Genomic DNA, 24471 nt, shown 5'->3' on the forward strand with positions numbered 1-24471 from the left:
TCACTCTATATGATTATTTTGGATGGTCAGTTTGGATGATCGTTTTGAATAATCAGTTAGAATGATCTCTTTAAATGATCACTTAAGGCGATCACTTAGGATGATCACTTCGAGTGATAATGTTGGTTGACCACATTGTATGATGGCTTTCTACAATTGTCTTGTATTAATCACTCTGGATGTCCAGTTTGACAGGTCATCTTAGATTATTATTTTGGGTGATTACTTTGTAGGATCATTTTAAACAGTCACTTAGGATGGTCACTTAGAATGATCATTGTGTATGATCACTTTGTATGATCACGTCACAATTATTTTGGGTGATTATTTTATGTAATCACTTTAGAAAGTTACTTAGGATGATCACTGCATATGATCACTTCGCATAATCACCTCAGATAACTATGTTAGGTGATTACTTTATATGCTCACTTTAAACAGTCATTTTGGATGATCACTTAAGATGATCATTGTGGATGATCACTTTGTATGATCACTTTAGATAATTATTTTTGGATGGTTATTTTATATGGTCACTTCAAAAAGTCATTTAAGATGATCACTTAGGATGATCATTGTGTTTGATCACTTTGTATGATCACATTAGATAATTATTTTTGAATGGTTACTTCATATGATCACTTTAAAAAGCCACGTAGGATGATCATTTAGGATGATCATTGTGTTTGATCACTTTGTATGATCACATTAGATAATTATTTTTGGATGGTTACTTCATATGATCGCTTTAAAAAGTCACTTAGGATGATCATTGTGTATGATCACTTTGTATGATCACTTCATATGATGACTTCAGTTAATTATTTTTGGATGGTTACCTTATATAGTCACTTCAAAAAGTCATTTAGGATGATCATTCTGTATGATCACTTTATACGATTATCTCAGACAATCATTATAGACGATCATATTAGACGATCATCCTGAATGATCACCTTGACCAATCATCTTACATGATCACTTCTAATAACCATTTTGTCCACCATTAGAATACGTTCGCTTTAGATGATTATTTCAGATAATCATTTTGAGTTTTTCTTTCGCATACATTGTTCACTTTAGATGATCATTTTAGATAGTCCTTCTGAACGATCACGTTGGTCAACGATAATCTAAAGTGTAAAAGTGTAAAGCCCCATGGAACACAGGGTACGATGAAACACAGGGTATTATTTATGAGATGATCTGATAATTATCGTCCACTACTATCGTCCCGTTTTCATAGTGGAACACGTGGTTAGCCTTTTTTAAAGTAAGTTATAAACAGTAATCTCACGATCTGATCCCATCCGGTGGGGACGAAGCTCGTGGTTGCCGCTTTCGCGGAACTTTCGCCGGATTTAGTTCCGTTCAGAAGCGGGAAAGGTTGAACGTTAGTTAGAACTGCTTAGCGTGTCGTTGTAACGTGAGTTCCTCTTATTTCAATGGCGGCACGTAATGCAAGTTTCGCGTGCATTCCCATCGATCGGCCCGAATATCGCCGAAGTAATCTGCGGAGCGTAGGAAATAGGGGAACACGGAATAACGGGAGACCGTTTCGAAGACATTTCTCTGCCTTTCTGGCTTCTCTGACTTCCGATAATAATATCTTGCTATTTCGATTTTCGAGGACCGATGAAATTTACTTCGATAAGTTCTGCCGTTTTCGTTAATGTCAGTTCCTGCGATGCTCTTTCAATTCTCTTTGAAGAAATTTCTTTCCCAAATTAGCTTCTTCGACAAATTAGACTTTAATAGAGATATCGTGAATATTGGGTCAAAAATTAATTTCGATAGTTTTGATGAAATTATCACGAATCCTTTTTTCATCTCACATGTGCCTTCCTTCCTGATCAGAAACCTAGTAAGAAATGAATTTTACCATAAATTATTTTCATTATTTTCACGACTCCTTAATTTTAATTAAAAACAGCTACTTTCGACATATCGCTAATGTTTTCATAACAACATTATAACATAAATTAATACAATTGTCCTGTTAGAAAAAATTTAAAGGAGCAAAAATTAATAAGAATCCGACAGAAATTGATAGGGTTTTTTATTACGAACCGTTCCGTTCTCCAACACCTTTAAAATCAACGAAACAGCTAACCATTTTACCGATAGTTTTAAACTCGTCTCGCATTATTTTGATAGATGGTTTAATTTCAGTTTCCCGGCAACAAAACAGTTCGAACAACATCCACATGATAAAAAGTTCGGAAGCACTCGCTGTTAAAGAAATTTTTACGCGAACTTCATCTCATAAGATGGGTGGATAGCACTTCCGGTGTGCAGCAGCTTGTATCGCGTCAGAAGTTCGCTCAAAGTTTAATCATACATGTTAGACTACAGTGGCTAAAACAGCTGAACCTCGTTCAGAACGTTCTTGTATCCGTTTAGACCGAGGCAACTTCAACTAAAAGCTCATTCGATATTTGTTCGTGTTTACTACGGATTCGAAATGAGCTTTGTGACTTACGGTGGTGAAACCCTGTGTTCGAAACTTGCTGCGATCAGTTTTTTAATCATTTTCGTTTTCAAACTTGCTGAGATCACTTTTTCAATCATTTGGTTCGTCTTCGAACTTGCTATGATCACTTTCTTGATCAGTTGGTTTTGAAACTTTTTTTGACCTAACCTAAAAATCCATTTGATAAATATAATTTCAGCAAAAATTATTTTCTGTCTGCAATCTATAACTTTTTACCATAAAAGAGAAGTAATCAGTAGTCACATAAAAATTTAACAAAACAACAAAAACCTGAATGCAATTGAAATCGAATATGTCTTTCCTGCAACCACAAACAAAAGTACTTAAATTAAAACTGACTAGCATTGCTTCATTTATCCACATCGTTCTATTAAATTGTTTATAACGATGCTCTACGCAAATCATTTTTGAAATGTCACGAAACGTTTAATTTTATTTTTGTAGACGTTTCCGTTGTTATTTAATGCCTTTAAGGGCAAAAGCGTGCTATCGGTATGCCCTAGCAATTAACTGCATTGAACCTTTGAACTGAAGTTCCTTTGAAGATCATGATCATACGAACGTAATATCCGTAACATTGCCGCGTTAACGTAAATTAATATTCTGTGGAGAAAATGTCATTGTGGAAAGTGTTTCTTGATTATTTTTGGTACTCGAACGTTCTGTTTGCGAATTAGGGATATTTATGCACCTTTACCTAAAACTGGAGAGACATCAAATCGCATGAGATTCTATTAAATATTTTATTGAATCTAAAAATATAGTGACGTTGGAACATGAAGCTTAATACCAGAGTTTATACTCCTTAAGATATCTTAAATGAGATAATACAAGATTATTAAAAAAAATAAGTAACTAAGTTTATTTGCGAAAATTTAAGACTATTTTATATTAAATATGCATCAAATTATTTATCTACACAATTATCACTTTTTAAAATTTGGTGCAGTTGGAACATGAAACTTAATACCAGAGCTTATACTCCTTAAGATATCTTAAATGAGATAATACAAGATTATTAAAAAAAATTAGTAACTAAATTTATTTGGAAAAATTTAAGACAATTTTGTATTAAATATGGATCAAATTATTTACTTACACAATTATCGCTTTTTAACATTTCTTGATATTTATGGCCAATACGGTTTTAACTTAGTTTATAAACCTTAACATTATAATTTTAAATGTGGCTTAACTAATCGCTTACAAGCATAAATAGCTTAATATTAAATATTAAATGCAAGTTACATATTCAACAGAAAGTTCCATAGGTGAACTGAGAATTTAATATCACAAGTGAATGGACTCATCCAAAAATACCATGGAGTCCTTTGACACAGCGGAATTAACTATGGACGATAGATTCAGATTCATTTTTGGAAGATTGGAATAAAATATGAAGTTTTCAGGTGGTGGAAATCGAAATAGAGTACGTTCTCGGTTTCCTGGAGAATTACGTTATTTCCAACCTTCCATGCAATATTCATAACCATTTGCACTCTCTACATTAAAGAAACTGTGGGTATTATCAGTTTTCCTGGTGCGATAAAGTGCACTTTTACAGAAAACTATCAAAACTTGATTCTAGAATCTGGAGCCTGAAACACTGACTTCTACTACTGGATTGTCGCTCACGGTATAAGTCTAAATCCATCTGACAAGTTAATTTTAAAACTAGACACTTCTAATTTACTTCTGATGAAATTAAGATTAAACCTACCAGCATGTAGAATGTACTTAATTTGAAATTAAAAATCAAGTTAAAAAATAAATAAATAAACGACGAAATATAAATTAGAACTCACATTTATCATTTATCTTGATGAAAATTAATGCTGGTTAATACTTTATTCAATACTTTAACAATACTTGATATCAATACTTACTTGATACTTAAATCAATACTTTAAGAAAATGTGTACCTTATCAGAAACTTGTGGAGCTTCGACCGGTTTGGTAATTTTAATGTTAACTAAAATTAATCAAGTTTTTTTCGTTCACCGAATCTATAAAACCGTCATCTTTTTTGGAACAGAAGAACATCTGTGCTGAAGACAGAATAGGGTCATCAGATGGTGCAACCAGAAATATCTGTTTCCTATAAAAATGCTTTTTGTCTAAAAACAGACACTATATTGATCATACGAAAACAATGGAAAGCGCCGAATTTATCCCACTAGGAGTTAAATTTATTGTTGACATTATTGACAAATGGCGACCTTGCCTTTCGTTTGTTTTCGTCTCATTGACTCGTCGATAAATCCTCCGATATTCGAGAGTTATTTAGGAAATAACCGGTGAAGAAACAAAGGTTCAAGGAAACTTCCTATTTCGTAACAAGGCTCGGAAACTTTCGAAACATTGGGCACCAAACAAGCCATTGTAATCACTGTCCATGTGGGACAAAACCTTCTGGGCAATATACTTGGATCTCAACAATATACTTTCTAGTTTCGTTGATGTTGGCCTGTTTCCTTCTCTCCATTTGGTGAAAATGGAACTGGTACCTTGTTACGTGATCCAGTGACAGATCGTGTGGTTTAAATGAACCTTTTCATGGTAGAGTAAAGGTGTGAGATAAGAGTTTTAAAAAAATTGATTTTTTAGGGGATGAAGCACAGATTTTTTACTGAATAGAGTTATATATTCTTTGACAAGTAGGATTCTTATAATTTTTTCAGATATTAATAGCTGATGTTATTTATATTAGTTTTATGAAATGTGTGGAAGAAACTTGTTATATGTGATAAAATTTAGGGAAAAATATTTACAGTTTTGCTTACAAACAAAAATAAATTTACAATATGGATATTTGTTGCATTACTATAATACATAATAATTGCTGCATTATTTTAAGAGCTACAGCAATTCACAAAATAATGTAAAGAATCAGACTTTTTTGTATTTATTGGGATATCAGATTAACTTCTTACGTTTTGACAAATTTAGATATTTTTTAAAGTTAGATGTACTATATTGGTGATCTTTGAAAATCACATGCATTATAACAGTAATTACTGCACAGTCAGATCTTTGAAAATCACATGCATTATAACAGTAATTTTTGTACAGTCAGATCTTTGAAAATCACATTGTAACAGTACAGCATTGTAACAGTAATTTTCGTACAGTCAGATGCAGTATTGGTGATGTTTTAAAATCAGATGTTCTGTATTGATGATCTTTTAAAATATGATGCATCACCTTGGTGATCTAAAATCAGATGCACTGTGTTAGCAACTTTGTAAACTCACACAGCATAGAATTCATTTAAGATCACATGCATTGTATCATCAATCTTTTAAAGTCAAATGCACTGCATTGGCAACCTTCTAAATTCAGATGCACTATATTGTTGATCGTCTAAAATCAGCTGCACTATGTTGGTGATCTTTGAAAATCAGCTGCATTATATCAGCGTTCTTTTAAAATCACATGCACTGTATCATCAATCTTTTAAAGTCAAATGCACCGTATTGGCAACCTTCTAAAGTCAGATGCAGTATATTGTGGATCGTTTAAAATCCGGTGAACTATGTTGGTGATCTTTGAAAATCAGATGCACTGTGCTAGCAACTTTGTAAGATCAGATGCAGCATATTAGCGTTCTTTTAAAATCACATGCACCGTATCATCAATCTTTTGAAGTTGGATGCACTATTCGCAACCTTTTAAAATAAAATGCATTATATTGTTGATCTTTCAAAATCAGATGCACTATGTTAGTGATTTTTTAAAGTCAAATGCACTGTATTAATATTTTAAAATCGGTGCACCATATGCACCATATTGGCAATCTTTTAAAGTCAAATGCACACAGTATGTTGGAAAAGTAACGGAACTTTTTAAATTTAAGGAAAACTATCGCCATCTGTTAAAAGAATATGTTATCTCAAAACAGTCCTCTCCTACAAAACACAACAATCATTATTGGAATCGAGCAATGTATTGTAAACTTATAGCGTTTAATGCGACAGAACCTTTCGTCACCGTGTCACAAAATCGCGGGCAAGCGCAACAAATTGCTCGCGTTGAGTATTGCGAGGATTTTATCAAAACAGCCAGACGAAACTGTACATTCCTAGAATCAATTGTAACTAGTGATGAGACTTGGTGCTTCAAGTATGAACCTCAAACAAAGCGACAAAGTGCTACGTGGAAATCTCCAGGCTCTCCAAAATAAAAAAATTGCGATTCCAGAAGTTCCGAGAGAAGACAATGTTAATTTGCTTTTACGATTCTAAAGGAATTATACTTCGGGAATTCGTTCCACAGGGACAAAATGTTAATGGCGAATATTATCTGGGTGTTATGGAACATTTGTGGAAGAGGATCGTTCATGCGAGGCCCGAATATCGAGCGCCGGGAAGTTGGTTTCTGTTGCATGATAACGCACCATGTCACAGAACTGTCGCTGTCCGTGAATTTTTGGCGAAAAAACAAGTCTGTGTGCTCCAACATCCTCCAAATTTGCCTGACTTATCTCTATGTTACTTCCTTTTTCCAAAACTTAAATTAGGTATAAAAGAAACATTTTATGACACTGTTACACAAGTCCAAGCAGCTGTGACAAGTGTGTTTGAAGCGATTCTACAAAACAACATTTTGACAAAATAGCTAATTCTTTTCTTTTTATTTAAAAAGTTATTTTTCCGACATATTGTGTATATTTAAAAATGCACCCTATTGGCAATCTTTCAAAATGAGCTGCAATATATTAGCAATCTTATAAAACTCGCTCTCTCATTTATTTCAAAAGAGGCATTTCCTCTAACTCATCGAACGTTGACCGATTTTCGCATAATTTCCCCTGACCAAACAACGATTTGGAGCTTCGCACCTAATTGAAGTCTCCCTCGCGGTGTATCGTAGGCTTGAAGATAAATTTAAGGGTAGTCCGTGACCGCGATCGAACTCGACCATCAGGATGTGTAGGAATTAATGGGACCAATGTAGCGTAGCTACAGCGGTTCCATAGAGAAGTTGTTGGGTTACGAGCCGACTTAGGGCACCGATTAGGCAACGCAACGACGCTGAACGACACGCCATGATTCACTGTAATGGATAACAGGTTAAAAAGGGCTTAGCCCGAGCGATTACGTGAAGTTTATCGGCAAAGAAACGGCTACGGTCGTGCACGCTCGGTGTACGATGTGGATGATAAGTTCGTGGATAAACGTGTGCTGAAATATGATAACCTACGGATTGTTGCTGCTATTTTTCATAATATTCGTGATGTATATACTGTAATAAATAAACTGTATCACGGTTAGGAGCTGATTTTAGTATATTAAGGTAACTTTCGTTAAGCTAGTTTCGAAGGTATAAAATCATTGATCTTGATATTTTGCAAACTGTTCAACTTAATCTCGTTTTTCTTTCAAGTAGATTTAATAAACTGAAGGACTTTGTTTGCACTTCTAGTTTCATGCAACACCAAAATTTCTAATTTAACATAAAACACTAAATTTCTAATGTAATATTCTTTGTGAAGGTTCATTTAATTGAATTATGATTGAAGTTATGTGATATTAGAAAATTATGAAACATTTTTCTGTAAGCATTTATGTGGTCCCTATGATTAAATTATGGAGATCACGTGTGATATTGGATAATTCCAGGAATTCAAATACTTTGAACGGTGAAAGATGAACTAGATCTAAGGCACGATTTATGACTCCCACACTTTTCATTAATTTAAACCTTAATTAGAAGAATAGTCTCACGGAGAGGAGGCTACTTGATGCTAGCAATCAAGGTTTTAATCTTGAGAGTAGTAAAGTTGTCAAGATTCTAATTATTTGGACGTTGAATAAGACACGTTCTTGCATTTTTTTTTCTCTGTTGTATAGTCTCGTTTATTGTGAAATGCTAAATAAATGTGGCGAGGATATTAAAATTATTGGTACACGTAATTTGTTCATCATTAAAGACAAGCTCTGAAAAATAATGAAAAAATTCTTAAAGAACGTATTTTGATTATTGGATTAAGATGAAAAGTGATCATTGTCTGCATTTGAAACAAGCTTGTGCTAAATAAGTCAAAATTTATTAGTGACAAAAATATTCGTAAATTAAAGAGAAAATTAAAACCTGTAATGTTTGTAATAATCACTTTTCCTAATTATCAAAATTACGAAATTATCAAATTTCTTCTTTAGTAATAATTTTAGGCAAGCTTTTTATTTTCAAATAATTTGAAATTTTTTAAATAAACATTGTAATATCAGTCGTCGATGACATGGCACTTAACGCGTTAAGTATGACAAGAATGTTATTGCATGAGGTATAATATTTCCTCTCACGATCTCGCTATGTACAAATTATCTGTCCACTCCTATCAATCGTTTAAACGCTGATTCCAGAGCCGGTTCGGTCGAGCGGTAACGACGAGCGCTTGAGGTCTCAATCGTGGCTCCAGGAATCAAGCGAAGATTCCCATGCACGGCTCGTATCCTCCAGGAATCCCATGGTCGAGAGGAATAAGGGAGCATGAGGTAGCCGTCGACGAGGGGGGCGCTTCGGATGCTCCGGACTGCCGACTAGGCTCGTATGGAGGGGAAGAACGCAATCACCACAGAAGGCTCCCTGCTTCTAAACCTGACCACTATCGCCACACAAGACGACGAAGACTTCCTACGAACATTTCCGGGCAAAAACTCGCCCTACACGGCCGCGCAGGTGAGATATTTAGATGTTAGGTCTTACAATGGAACATCATAAGACTTAGACCCCGATCCACATTTTTATCAATAAAATAATATACGTCTTTTAGTTTTTTCGGATGCTTTATGCAAATGAATAGGTTCCGTAGCAGTTAACAAATTGTTGTTAAGTTAACACTTAAATTGTTACATACCATCGAATATGTTTAATGTATTATTATTCACATCTGGAACCATTAGTAGTAGTGTCCTTTATTTGTAATTTGCTATTCGTGTCAAGGCATTATTTATTGCGGTAACTTTTTGGTAAAAAATGATAAGTATAGCGAATGCGAGGGTTGTAGAAAAAGGAACGTAATATGAAATAATTATTAGTTAAATATGAAAACTTTATGTATCTCGAAGTCGTAAAAAATATAAAGGAAGACAAATGGGTGTGTTGGAAATCCGGTATCATAGAACGTGGAGGAAAATTATACATAAATTTGAGAATACTTGATTTTTGCGGTGAGAAATGGATATTTATTTCCGGAAAAGTGATAAATAAATGAATATTTTGCATTGTCTGTAATTTGTGGTATTTTCTGTTAAGGTTCTTCATGTTGGGTACGCGAATGACGTATCTGATGCACCACACCCCTTATAAATCATTATTAGAAAAATTATTAAAAATCATAAAGTTATTAGTTTATGAGAAGGACAAATAAATATATATATTGCACTGTTTGTAATTTATATTATATTACATTACGTTAGATAGGCGAATGACGCACTTGACGCACCATACTCCTCATAATTCATTATTAGTAAAATTATTCAAAATCATAAAGTTATTAGTTTATGAGAAAAACAAGTAAACATATATATTGCACTGTTTGTAATTTATATTATATTACATTACGTTAGATAGGCGAATGACATATCTGATGCACCACACCCTTCATAATTCGTTATTAGAAAAATTATTAAAAATCATACAGTTATTAGTTTATGAAAAAAACAAGTAAACATATATATTGCACTATTTGTAATTTATATTATATTACATTACGTTAGATAGGTGAATGACGCACTTGACGCACCACACCCCTCATAATTCGTTATTAGAAAAATTATTAAAAATCATAAAGTTATTAGTATATGAAAATGACAAGTAAACGAATATATTTCACAGTTTGTAATTTATATTATATTATATTACGTTAATCTTCGTTACGTTCGATAGGCGAATGACGCACTTGACGCACCTTGCTCCTCATAATTCAACATTATTAGAAAAATCATTAAAAAACATAAAGTTATTAGTATACGAAAAAGACAAAATGAACGAATGTATTGTACTGTTTATAATTTACATCATATTGCATTACATTAATCTTCTTTATATTAAACACCTAAATGACGCACCTGACGCATCACACTCCACATAATTCATTATTACAAAAATCATTAAAAATCATAAAACTATTAGTTTATGAAATAGACAAAATATATTGCATCGTTTGTAATTTATGTTATAATTCAGCTTTAACACGGGTTTGTAAATGACACAACGCATTCCTCATAATTTGATCTTATCAAAAAAAAAGCGTTCAAAATAATTATTAAATTAAAGTTACCAGTTTGAAACTAATAAGCAATATTCTTTAAAACTTCATCCAGACAGTTTTCTCTCATTTCTCAAGCATCGTACTCAAGCTTGGACCAGACTAATTACATGCTTGTCATTAATTGCACGGCTTTCGAAGTCTCGGCCGCAAGAACTTCATCCACCGACAGCGTTCGACATCTCCTTATTGCGAATATACCCTACATAATTATTCATGGCTTTCACGTTGATCTTCGACCAATAATCTTTGCTCAGTATCGACAGTATTCACGCTGTCGAAAGTTAGAGCAACTTAAATAGCTTTCGATGTAATCTGTGGGGATCAGAACAGTTTCGGTTGAGAGACATGTGAGTACGTGTCCCGTTTACATCAAGTATTTTCGAAAATATTGATGTTATAGAAAAATGTTTTAAATGATATATTTCAAGGAACAAATTATCAGATGTAAGTAGTCTTTTATTGTATAGAAACTTAGAAAAAATATGAAGACCCAGATTTTTTGGGTAGAATTATATATTCTTTAATTTTTTCCATTTAGTCTTATTCTGTACTTAAAATTACTTTCTTATTCTCTACTTGAACTTATTCTTTTATTCCTTACTTGCACTTATTTTTTTATTTTCTACTCTGAACTTATTCTTCACATGAAAGTATAAAGTCACTTGTGAAGAGAAATTGTTCAGAAAATATTTTTCAAAATATTCAAAGCTGCTAACACTTAGCATTTGCTAAAAATCACCTAAAATTTTGTATTTATATGGAAGACACGTATCGAACTAATTCAACATAATATTTCAACCTTCCACAAAGGTTACCAAGTATGACCCTCAGATTTCATATATGCACATTTCAAAAATATTTTCAAATACTTGCGTGAATTTATGTAGAACGCTGTACACGTGTCTTACGTTAATATATTTCCTACGAACACTTTTCACCTTCAGAAAGAATTTTTGTCCTCACTGCATATGTATTACACTTTATTAGGATAGTTTTTCACGTGCAACGCTTCGAGAGTAACATATTTCACGGGATTTTAAGCATGCATGTCTACGTGCGGAGAATTCTGTAGTCTGAAAAGAAGTATAAGGGTTCTATAGGTAAAAAATAGAAAAATGTTGCACGAATATGTCTTAAACTACATTTGCATTGAAAGTGTTTTTTTTTTAAAGAACACTGATGTGAGTTTGTTAAACGTTATTTATATACAAACATGTAAAACTAATTCGATCTTTCGCGTCCTCCGACCATGTTTTCATATACTAAACGCATATTCCATTGTGGACGTTGGCAAGAATGTCAACACATAACTAAGGTCAACAAATGTGATATGTACAAATATTTAGGTACCGAAGTGGGATTCCTAGTACAGTTCAAGTCGTTATAACTTTTGATACAAATAAGGTGAAAAATATTCTCAGTAAAATTGTCATAGTTTAATAATAAAAATGTAATGTAAATATTATAGTTCTTCACAGTAAAAATACAAATTTATTTCATATTTTATTAAGGAAATTATCTTCGTACTTCATTGAGGATGTCTTCTATTTTCTGCTATTAGGGTGGGGCTTTTTTAATTTTAGGAGCGTTACACGTGTGACTATTTGTAAAATAAACACAACTTATTCAACATAACTATTCCACAACATTTTCATTATTATTTCAATATAATCAAGGAAACTTGAAGGACTCAAACAAGAATAAAACAATAGCCTAATTTCAAATATATTTAACATTTAAGTGAACTAATAATATGTTTGTGTTCGAAATTACCATTACGAAATTCAAATATTTAACTCTTCGTCCAATCTTTCTTTACACAGTTTCATACTTCTCCTCAGTCATACCGAGAACTAAGAACTGCACTCAATTTAATTTCTCTGTTTCTTCAAATAATCAACGATAAATCGTAACGTCGCTTTCTTTTATTCCTATCTCGCGGACTTTCCAGCGAACAGAAAGGAAACTTTAAATAACTGTGGAGAGTCGCGTTCGACTTTTTAATACCCAAGAAGAATCATAAAAATCAGGATATTTATGCCACCAAATGAATCTTACCGGTTTATCTCTTTCTCCCAGAATCTAGCGAGAATTATACCGCAATCTAAGTTTCTATTGATACAATGATACAACATTTTTAATTTCTGTGGATACTGTATAGGTTCACTGTATTGCTTTATCAAATCAGCTGTTAATTCTGAGTACCAAGTTTTCGGTTAAATGTAGTTTATGTCTTGGAATACCATAGCGACAGAGTTAGATCTCGATCCAAATTTCTATCAATATAGTAATATACAATTTTAGGTTCTGTGGACACTTTATATAGGTTCAAATCAATAAGCAGCAATAACACACGAGTCGTTACATTCTATCGAGTATTTTTAGTACATTATTATTTACATCTGCAACCCTTAATTTTAGTAGTAGACCTTTATTTGCAGTTTCCTATTCATGTCGATGTATTGCTTGGTTTCACTACTTGCTACGGTCACTTTTTGGTGAATACCAGATCCACCGCATACGTCACTCGGTTTTCCATTTCCACCTGAATTTGTGTATCCAACAGAAATCAGGAACTGCTTCCTCAGCCTTGTTCGTAAAAATTGTACTTCCACACCGAGCCTTCATCTTGTGAAATACGCAATCGAAGAGATAGACACGAAATGGACACGAGGCTCACTTCGGAACATCGGATACATAGTCACGTTGTTCACTTCGGAACATCGGATACATGTAGACACGTAGTCGTTCAGTTTGGAACATTATTAAAAATAAGTAGAAAGCACGTGTCGGTGTTATACAATTATTCAACCTACACTCCACTTATAAATATTAGGACTTCAAACAATTGCCTTTTAATACCAACGCTGCGACCTATCTTCTCTTGAGATAATTTGTTCTGATAGTGATTTACGGAAAGTGGTAGTTCGTTATGGTATTTCGAGGAAAGTTTCGGGTAATTGTGGAATTTGCTTGTTAAGAAGATTAAATGCCTTGCATATCGCAGTTTGGAAATTATTCGGAGGATAAGATTAGACTTTCAGAACCCACGTGCGTATTTTTCATCATTCAATCACTTCGAAACATCGGATACATGTAGAAAAATAGACGAGCGAGATTAATTCTTTACTTTGATAAATACTGACGCAAATTTCAAGAAAAGTATTCTGATAAATTTTGTTATATAAACAAGAAAATGTGAGAATGGGTCAAACGGTTTGGGAGTTTGTGTGAAGATAATCATAAAGGAGTTTGAATCATTTTAATACAGAATTATTTTTCAATTTAACTGAATCAATTTAATTTAAATATTGTCAATGTTGTGATACAGTGATCTTTTGGAATCCCGTCTTATTGAAATTCTCCAAAAGAATTCGAAGAAAAACGTGGATTAAATCCTACGACTCTAACGATCGACCATGCATTCTTAATCCACTTCAAAATTCCATTATAATGTGACCGAGGAATCCGAGGTGTTCGAAACTTCCCTAATACGTGTTAGTCTGTGAACTTCGAAATTAGTTTCCTTCGGGATGAGTTTAAGTGGTGCTGTTCCACTTTTTGTGAAAAAGCCTTCCCGTAAGCTGTTCGACAGAATCGTGGCGCAAAAAAGTGACCCGGTAGCTTTTCAACTTTCGCTGTTTTAGCGACAATGTCCTCGGAAGCTGTCAGCTTAAAATTGATAGGAAGTTACAATACAAACCTTGATGGGTGTAAAATTTCTTGGAAAGTTATGTTTATGATATTTAATTTGTGTCAAGTTTGTTAATAATGTTTAAGTTGGGTTCATTGCAGAAATTTATGATTTGTGTTCGGTTTGATTATAGTTTAGGTTGATGTGTGTGGTAATAGTATTTAATTGTGATTAATGTTTGATTAATGTGAGGTCTTTGAAACTTTCGGATTTTTGTATTTTTCAATTTTCAAATTTCTAACTTCCTTAATTCTCAATTTCTCAAATTCCCAATTTTCCAATTTTCCGAATTTCCAAATTTCCAAATTTCCAATTTTTCAAATTTCCAAATTTCTAAATTCCCAATTTTCCAAATTTCTAAATTCCCAAATTTCCAAATCTTTCAGTTCCTAATTTTCCAAATTTCTAAATTCCTAAATTCCTCAATTTCCAAATTTCCAAATTTCCAAATTTCCAAATTTCCAAATTTCCAAATTTCCAAATTTCCAAATTCCCAAATTTCCAAATTTCCAAATTCCCAAATTCCTAAATTTCCAAATCCCCAAATCCCCAAATTCCCCAGTTCCTAAATTTCCAAATTCCCTAATCCCCACATTCTCAAATTTGCAAATCTCTAAGTTCTCAAATTTCCATACCCTCAAACCCCCAATTATTCACATTCTTCAATTTCCTATCTCCAAAACTTCAATATTTCAAATCTCTCAAGCACCTAAATTTTCATATACATCCAAATCACTAAGTCAGAAGAATGCAAAAGAGAAAATAATAGAGAAGAATGAGAGAAGATCCCGTAAAAGCTGTATGAAATGGCGGATTAAGTAAATGAGAAAATGGAGGTAGTTGATAATCAAGAGAAAGACGAAATTGAGAATCATATAGAAAATGAGAAAATGGAGGCAGATGATCGTCAAGAGAAAGACGAAGTTGAGGATCATATAGGAAAAAAATCATATAAAAAAAAAGAATGAAAAGAAGGAATAATAATTCAGAAATTGCCAGCACTAAAAGAATTTATGATGTGTGCTACCGAATAAAATACGGAGTATTTAAATAAAAAGGAAAACGAATATAGCTGACAATAAATTTAGATGGCGCAGTATATGACAGGTTAATAGGTACTACACAGAAAATAGAAGAAATGAAAAATGAAAGATAAATTTAATTGGTTAGGTTTGAGGACCTGAACATTTGAAAATTCACAAAATGTGTAGAAATTGAAAATTGTGGAAATGTAGAAATTTGGAAATTTAGTAATTTTGATAATTTTTTTAATCTTGGTAATATTTGTAATTTTGGCAATTTTGGTAATTTTTGTAATTTTTGTAATTTTTATAATTCTGATCATTTTGGTAAATTTTGGTAATTTTGGTAATTTTTGTAATATTTGTAATTTTGGTAATTTTTATTATTTTCGTAATTTTGATAATTCTGATCATTTTGGTAATTTTGGTAACTTTGATAATTTTGGTAATTTTGATGATTTTGGTGATTTTGGTGATTTTGGTAATTTTGATAATTTTGGTATCTTTTATAATTTTGATAATTTTTGTAATCTTTGTAATTTTGGTAATACGTGCAATTTTGGTAATTTTTATAATTTTGGTTATATTAGTCACTTTGGTCATTTTGGTCATGTTGGTCATTTTGATCATTAGTAATTGTCTAATTTGGCAATTTCGTTCACCTTAATAATTTGTTAATTCAATAATATGATAATTTGGTACTTTGGTAACTTGATAATTTGGTAATTTGATCATTTCTATACGCATAAATTCAGAATAAACATAAAAATAAGAAAATATCATTTTTCAATTTTGTCAAATTTTGAAGAACAAGCTATATAATCAGTATGTAGTATGTATACCATATGTAGACCAATTGAATTACATTCTTAATGATCTTAAAATCGAGCCTATACTTCCACGTTAATCGTTTAACACGAAACGAATTAACCAAATAGAAACTTTTGGTTTTAACTCGTTCGACCGTCGTCGCAACATCCGCATTTTCGCATGAAATCAATCACGTATCGAAGAGATTATCGAAGTTTATCGCGTCGCTAATGGGATCGTAATTAAGTCGAGCATTCCGTCGACTATTTTCCCAGATTTCATAATCGAAATACGCAATCTCGTCAAATTGACGAAATAAAATGATTAATTAATGATCGATACATGAACGCGAGCATCCGAAACATCCGATTGGTACGAACGAAGTTTGACTTTGAAACGTTGCGGCCGATATTGAAAAATTTAATGGCAATTTGACGAATCGATAACTGTACGCGTGTAAACCGTTCCTCTCGTATTGATCCCGAGGATAATTTATACGCGATGCACTCTTCATTCCAATAAAATATTTATCGGAATATTTTATTTATACTGGAATTTATATTGGAATAGCTGGTGTATGAACTCGATATTTTACACGCGTGTAATCACGCGTGTAGCTTTCATTCACGGCTGTTGCACCAAATTCACAGGATTTTTTTCGATTTTGAACTTCGGAGTTACGATTCGATGGTGTGTAAACGTGTAATTGCTATTGCAATTTTCATGAAAGCGACAAATGTTCACCGGCAGCAAATTGTACGCGTTACGATGTTATTAATAGCGGACTTAGTTTGAAATTGAAAATGAAGTTGACAAATAAATAAATGACAAGACATAAATTGATATACATATTTTTATGAAGCTCAATATATGTATATTTCAATGAAATCGCACTAACAAATTTTTTAACCTAAAATAAGAGACTTGTAAAATGGTTGTTTGATCGTTTTGGTAATTTTAGTATTAAAAATATTCAATTTAATTCTAAAATAGTGTTCCGTATTTACTTTATAAGTAGAAATAAAAAGTACAAGTTTTCTATAGCCTCAAACTGAAAAATCGAGAGTTCATTATATTTATCCTTGGGTTTCATTTTTGAGCTGACTAACCGTTTGATCCAAGGAGGAAACTTATAAGGTAACCAGGAGTCGCCATTTTGTAACTCAAATTAGTTCATAATGTCGAATCGGATTCTGTAGGTGTAATAAGTAAATGCTGAACGTTCTTTATTTCAAGAAATTATGACAGCCATTTTGACAGAATACGATGTTCAAATTTTTTTAATATAAAATTGAAAGCAGTCATTTTGACGAAAGCACAATAAAGTTTTATAATGTGAAACCTGAAATTTTTATTGGTTGGTAGATATAGTTCAGAGATACATTATTGTTGAAACATTTGAGGCCATTCTGTTTTAACACGTTGACTACCATAATGAAAACTGTGGCCAGACACATTTTGTCAGACCTAAGACAGCCGTAATACAGATTGTTAAGAGTGGGTGTATCTTCCAAGTTAATCTTCTGATCTGTCAGTGTGTACATATGTCAGTGAAAACAGCACATACTATTTCAGAAGTTACTTTCGTTTATTTTTCCTATAAATAATTAAATATTTGCATTCGAGAGGTGACTCTTACCACTTGGTCGAATGAGGCAACTCGAGAAGCACCCGGCAGTCGCCATTTTGTATCTGAAATTAGTCCGTGATCACGAATCGGACTCCGTCTTTGTTAATCCGAATTCAGCAGTCGTGCCAATGAGAATATCACTTTTAAAGTTTTTGTAAAAGTTTGCTTTTAACGGTATGTAAGAACTTTAGTTGACCAATTGAGAGATTTTCGCCAGACTCGTAATCGAGCTTTTACTTCGACCTCTAGTTTCGATGAAATTTGATCGAATGGAAAGCTGTAGGTTATTCTAATAGGTGTTAGGACTTGCAAGATTAACTCTCGAAGAAAAAATCCTGGTGAAAGATTCGAACGATATATTACTGCGATATTTTCTTCGATAAACCGAGGGTGCATGTTGACGATTGTTTTATGAAATATTGTACAAGGAAAGAATATAGGGCTTAATATTTAACAAATTTTCTTTTCTCTCATGTGAGGATACATGAAGTAATTAGATATAATGGTTTGATGTGTTATTTGATTAGGTGAAATTATTTTAAGTTACCTATGAGAAATTATGCATACAGAAACTTGTTTTGAATTTCTGCTTCCCTTTAGTGAAAAAGACCTCGAGTGCAAAGGGTAGAATTATATAAAATTTTGAGAGTTTCGAAATTTATCCCTTGATATATTTACTGACAAACACTAAGCACCAGTTTTGTATTATTCAGTGAATGCTTAAAATCGGATGAAGTATAAATTGGTATTACTTAATACATCAGGATTATTTGAACTGTTAAAATGATACGACTACATATATTGGAATGATGAATATTATTTCGAATGCACTTTGCAGTGGTAACATTCTGTATTTAATGGCATAAACGTTATTAATTTGAGAGGTGCTTTTAGATTGATGGTTCACTAATACGTATTACAGATACTATGTATAAATTTTGATGATTTCGCAATATATATTGCAAAATTATATGCTACAATTTGCAACAGAGAAATAGTTTCAATATAATACAACTTTTTTACGCAGCTAACAAAAGAGTTTTTAATTAATACAAATTTTACCATAATCCGACTTGAACTTAATTCAAGCTAAGTTAACTTAATTCATGTTAAGTTATATTAAATGACAATTAATTTAAATCTGTGGCAATAAGAACAGTTATTTAACTGAATGTAAATTCAGTTTTCATAAATTACTGAAACTTTTATTTAATTATAAAATAAATTTTTCTTTCACCGAACACATATTTTAAATAAAACTAATTAAGCATGGAAGTTTTCTCTCAATTCCATAAATTCTCATTTTCGTAAAGTTAGAAAATTCTACGAAGAAAAATATTGGTTTCTATTTGAAAAAGCACTGTTCACCTTCGAACAACTTCGAGAACGTCCACAAATAAAAAACGAATAAAACAAATGTATTTCTTTTATGAAATCGTCAGACTTTTACTATAAAATTTTTCTTGAAAATACATTGTTTTCGAGGTATTTGGTTTTGAAGTGTTTGAATGAATCTTATATATTTGTATTATAAAAAAGAATTTCATTTTTCATATTTCTTAACAAAATAATATAAAAACTATGTTTTATTCTTTTCTACATTTAACGCTTTGTAACTCCATTTCTTCTGCAATTATGTTTTACCATGAAATCTTGAGAGGAAAAAGTTGTAAACTGTAATTTGTACGCTTCATATTTTCGTTCCGTGTGGTATTTTAACTGCTTACTCTTGCAGCAGGTATTTTTCAGGTTCTTCATTTCACCAAATATTTTTCTGAATTTTACTCACCGCTTTTTCCATAAATTAAGTCAGAACACGATTAAGTAACTAAGCGGTATTTATATATTTTCAGAATTTATCAAATTTGACACTGATCTAAATTATGATTCACATGATTCGTCAAATTTCTTAATTAACACAAATTAGGTATATCGTTTACATATTTCGGTGATTTCTGAAATTTTTTAATTAAACGAAATCTAAATCAAGAATGTTATTTACATATTTTCATTTCTCAGGTTTCCTAATTAACACAAATCTGAATTAAGAATACTATTTACTTAGTTCCATAATTTTTCAAATTTCTTAATTAGCACAGATCTAAATATAGCTCACATAAATAACATTTACATATTTACGTTTTCTTGATTAACGCACCTAACCTAAAAATATCGTTCTTAATTTTACCTAACCTAAAAATATCGTTATTAAATACCTTAAATCCTCTCGTTCTGTAAAATTGTTTAACCCTATACGATGTACGCAAGTATTAAAATGATCAACTAATGGATGCAGATAGCAATCAAATCTCAAGTGACCCAAATTTTAATAAGCAATCTCAATTACAAACTTAAAATGAAGTCATCAGCAATGCAGCCAGCCCGACCGCCGTACCATTGATTTCCCTATCGAATGCAGCTTTTTTAATTTATTGAGAAATCTGCATTTCAATTATCCGCAAGGTCCCTCGAATTACCTCATCCACGCAGATTTCCATTAAAAATACCGTTTCGCCAATGAGAGTCAGTGGACAACAGTGATTTAGTAGGACCACTCAGAAATTACTGGAAACGCCAGGGAACAATGATCTGCTGGCGTGAATCTGACATTACGTAATTCCTGCGTAGCTTGTTTCACGACAAAAGCACACTACACCTTTTTATCGCTGCTAATATTGATCATGTACGAATCATGGTTGAAGTAGGTTATTGGCTCGTCGGGTTAATTCATGTTCGATATTCATTCGTCGATACCAAATAATTTATGAACCTTTTCATAAGATACTAGTAATCTGTAAGTTCCATTATTAATTCTTATCGAGTTTCGATAATAATGTTCAATTATTAATATTTATGGATTATCGATAATAATGAACATGTTCGATTATTGATACTTATAGATTATTAATAACATCAAATTATTAATGACATATTGAAAAATCCAATTTAGTAATCTGTTAGAATAACTATCTTGAGATAAATAGTGTTTGATAAAATTTAGAATGTCGCATAATAGTGTTGAATAAAATTTCAAATATCTCAAAATAGTGTTCAACGGAATTTCAAATATCTCAAAATAGTGTTGAACAAAATTTAGAATACCTCCAAATATTATTCAACACAATTTAGAACATCTCAGAATAGTGTTGAATAAACTTTCAAATATCTCAAAATAGTGTTCAACAAAATTTCAAATATCTCGAAATAGTGTCGAACAAAATTTAGAATACCTCCAAATATTATTCAACACAATTTAGAACATCTCAGAATAGTGTTGAATAAACTTTCAAATATCTCAAAATAGTGTTCAACAAAATTTAAAATATCTCAAAATAGTGTTCAACAAAATTTAGAATACCTCCAAATATTATTCAACAAAATTTAGAATACCTCAAAGTAGTGTTGAATAAAATTTCAAATATCTCAAAATAGTGTTCAACAAAATTTCAAATATCTCAAAATAGTGTTGAACAAAATTTAGAATACCTCCAAATATTATTCAACAAAATTTAGAACATCTCAGAGTAGTGTTGAATAAAATTTCAAATATCTCAAAATAGTGTTGAATAAATTTTACAATGACATGTTTCAAAAAATGAAAAATAAATCTCTTTGTAAACCAGAGCTTTCACGTGTAATATCGCTAAGCTATCAGCTATATTCATTCAACGATGGCATAATGAAAATGCTTGTCTGATTGCTTGCAGGCAATACTAATCGCCCTGGTGCTTGGTAGCATCATTGTCGGGACAGTGATCGGCAACATTCTGGTCTGCGTCGCCGTGTTCCTCGTTAGGAAGCTACGAAGACCCTGCAACTATTTGCTGGTTAGTTTGGCAGTTAGCGATCTCTGTGTCGCCCTTCTGGTGATGCCGATGGCGTTGCTCTACGAGATCTCCGGTAATTGGTCCTTCGGTGCATTTATGTGCGACTTTTGGGTTAGCTTCGACGTGCTCAGCTGCACGGCCAGCATCCTCAATCTGTGCATGATCTCCGTTGATCGGTGAGTTAACCTGTTAATTTCCTTGTTAGACCTTTCCGTTAAATACCTTGACTCGCGTATACTGATGTCAAACCATGAGTTGGCGCGTGATAGGTCTTTGGAAGACTTTAATTAGGCAAAATGACGCTCGCGGATTAACATCGTAGATGCTTGAATCTTCATAAGAATCTATCATATTAGGAATTTATCTTTAAATTTCACAATACTTAAATTTTTAATTCTTTGAATTTTTAAATCCTTAAATTACTAAATTGCCGAGTTTGCAAAATCTTAGATGAGCAAATTGTTCATCCAAAAATTAGCGAGTTACTGAATGCACCTATATCCCACAATACCCAAATTTTCAATTTGTCAAATGGTCAAATTATCGAATTACCAAAATCCTACATTTCTTAACCCCATATCCAAATTCTTAAATTTCTATATTTCTAAATTATCAAATTCATAAATTTCCGAATTTTCAAGATAAAAAATTTACAAATTTTAAATCTCCCAAATGATTAAATTTCCAAATTCCTGAACGTGTATCTAAATTTTTGAAGCTCTAAAATTTTCATATTTTCTAGTAATTAAGTTACCACATTTATCTCTAAATTATCAACTCCCCAAATTTCTACCTCTTAAAGCTATCAAACACAAAAATTTCCAAATCTTCAAATTGCTGAACTCCAAAATTCCCAAATTCCAAATTCTCCAAACCCTCAAATTCTACCCCCAAAAATTTCCAACAAATTAACACAAACTATTCCCATCTCAATTCTGTCACTCAACATTGTGGCTCTTCTAATATTAAAAATAAATTCATATTCTATTAGACAACGCGCTAACTAGAGAATATAATATAAACAAAGGAATTTGCTATCAAACGTACAGAACAAAGCTCTGCCGTATTTTCTTTGGCCACAAGTTAAACCCGTAACCAGACACACAGTCCTGAACCAATTTACGCGAAGTAAACGAGGGTCAAGAAAAGCAGAGCACAGCGTGTCCCATTGTCTTCAACATCGGACGAGCTTGCTCTATTTTCTCGATGGCATTCGTGTCTCGTTGCTTATAAACGAAGCTTGCGTCTCGTTGTTTTTCAGTTTCTGCGCCATCACAAAGCCACTAAAATATGGGGTGAAGAGGACTCCTCGGCGGATGATCATCTACGTGAGCCTCGTTTGGTTAGGAGCAGCTTGCATCAGTTTACCACCGTTGTTGATAATGGGAAATGAACATACCTATTCGGAAACTGGAGCGTTTCATTGTGTAGTCTGCCAGAATTTCTTCTATCAGATCTACGCTACGCTTGGGAGCTTCTATATTCCTCTGTTGGTGATGATTCAGGTAAGTTTGTTGAGTTGAGGAGCGAGACATTTGTTATTTGGAAAAATATTATTTGTATTTATTTGATAGTGTGTATGTTGTATAGCATGTGATATAGTATTGTTTGCAAGTGTAAGCGTTAATTTGTTGTACGCTTTCTGTGTGCGTGTGTGTGTGTGTGAGTGTGCGTGTCCGTTGCGGGATGCATCGGGGAGTGTCGAGAAGGATCCCGAATGTTCGGGAAGCGTGGCGAACGGAACAAACAATTGAAAGCTAAGGCTTCCAGAGCCTTCGATACTGAAATTAATAAAAGACGCGAGGACACGCGCCTCGGGGCATTATGTCGCCAACAGTTGTATAGATCACTCGCGGTACCTCGCACAAGGAAATATTGCAATCGTTTGGAGGTTAGTTTTGATAAATATTATTTTGGGGGATTTTTAGCGTGGTAATGTTTCAGTGTGTCTCAGGAGAGTGATCAGTCATTTGTTATATGAAAAAATGTTATATAAATTCTGATGCGTGATATAATATTTACATTTACTATTTACACGGAAATACTTCAGTTGTGTGGATATTAAATTTGTCAAAAATTCATATTTTGGTGAATTTTTAACGTAGTAGTGTTTAAACGCAGTGAACCTCGAGAGTGACAGAAAATCATTCATTTGTTATTTGGAAAAATATTATTTTTGTATATTTAATCGTATAAAATATTACGTGGTATTTGATGTAATATTATTTACAAGAAAATATTACAGTTGTTTCGATATTAAATTTGATAATTCTTATTTTGGTGAATTTTTAACGTAGGAGTATTTCAACGCAGTGAGCCTCAAGAGTGATAGAAAATCATTCATTTCATATTTGAAGAAGTATTATTTATATCTATTTGATCATGTATGATATTATATTGTAATGTAATATTATTTACAAAAAAATATTGCTATTGTTCACATATTAATTTTGATAACTATTATTTTAGCTAATCTTACACATAAGAACATTTTAACGCAGTAAGTTTCAAGGGAGCGATAGAAAATTGTCCGCCATTTTGATTAAAACCCGATTTCGCGTGGCAGTAAAATTCAAATTTATTTACACGAAGAGGAATTTTCATTCTAAAATAAAGAAACAAATAATCTTATAAATTTAAAGCTACATAATAGAATTTATTCTGTTGTAATATCAATTATGTTTGTTTATTTTAATCAGTTCATTATATAATATTTATA

General features: G+C 32.3%; 1 protein-coding gene across 4 annotated transcripts in view; it reads left to right on the forward strand.

Moving 5' to 3' along the window:
- 5-HT7 (5-hydroxytryptamine receptor 7) overlaps nt 1–24471 on the forward strand; it is a 270839-nt gene that overhangs the window by 114976 nt on the left and 131392 nt on the right. For all 4 annotated transcript variants that reach the window (XR_013040476.1, XR_013040479.1, XM_003705650.3 and 1 more), the window contains exons 3-5: nt 8860–9175; nt 21633–21928; nt 23014–23257. Coding sequence is in view for 2 of the 4 variants with exons in the window: in XM_003705650.3 (XP_003705698.1) it covers nt 9047–9175; nt 21633–21928; nt 23014–23257 (669 nt within the window). In the remaining 2 variants the exon portion in view is untranslated. The remainder of the gene's footprint in view (nt 1–8859; nt 9176–21632; nt 21929–23013; nt 23258–24471) is intronic.

Source organism: Megachile rotundata, chromosome 2 (genome assembly GCF_050947335.1).
Source record: "Megachile rotundata isolate GNS110a chromosome 2, iyMegRotu1, whole genome shotgun sequence".
Lineage (NCBI taxonomy): Eukaryota > Metazoa > Arthropoda > Insecta > Hymenoptera > Megachilidae > Megachile > Megachile rotundata.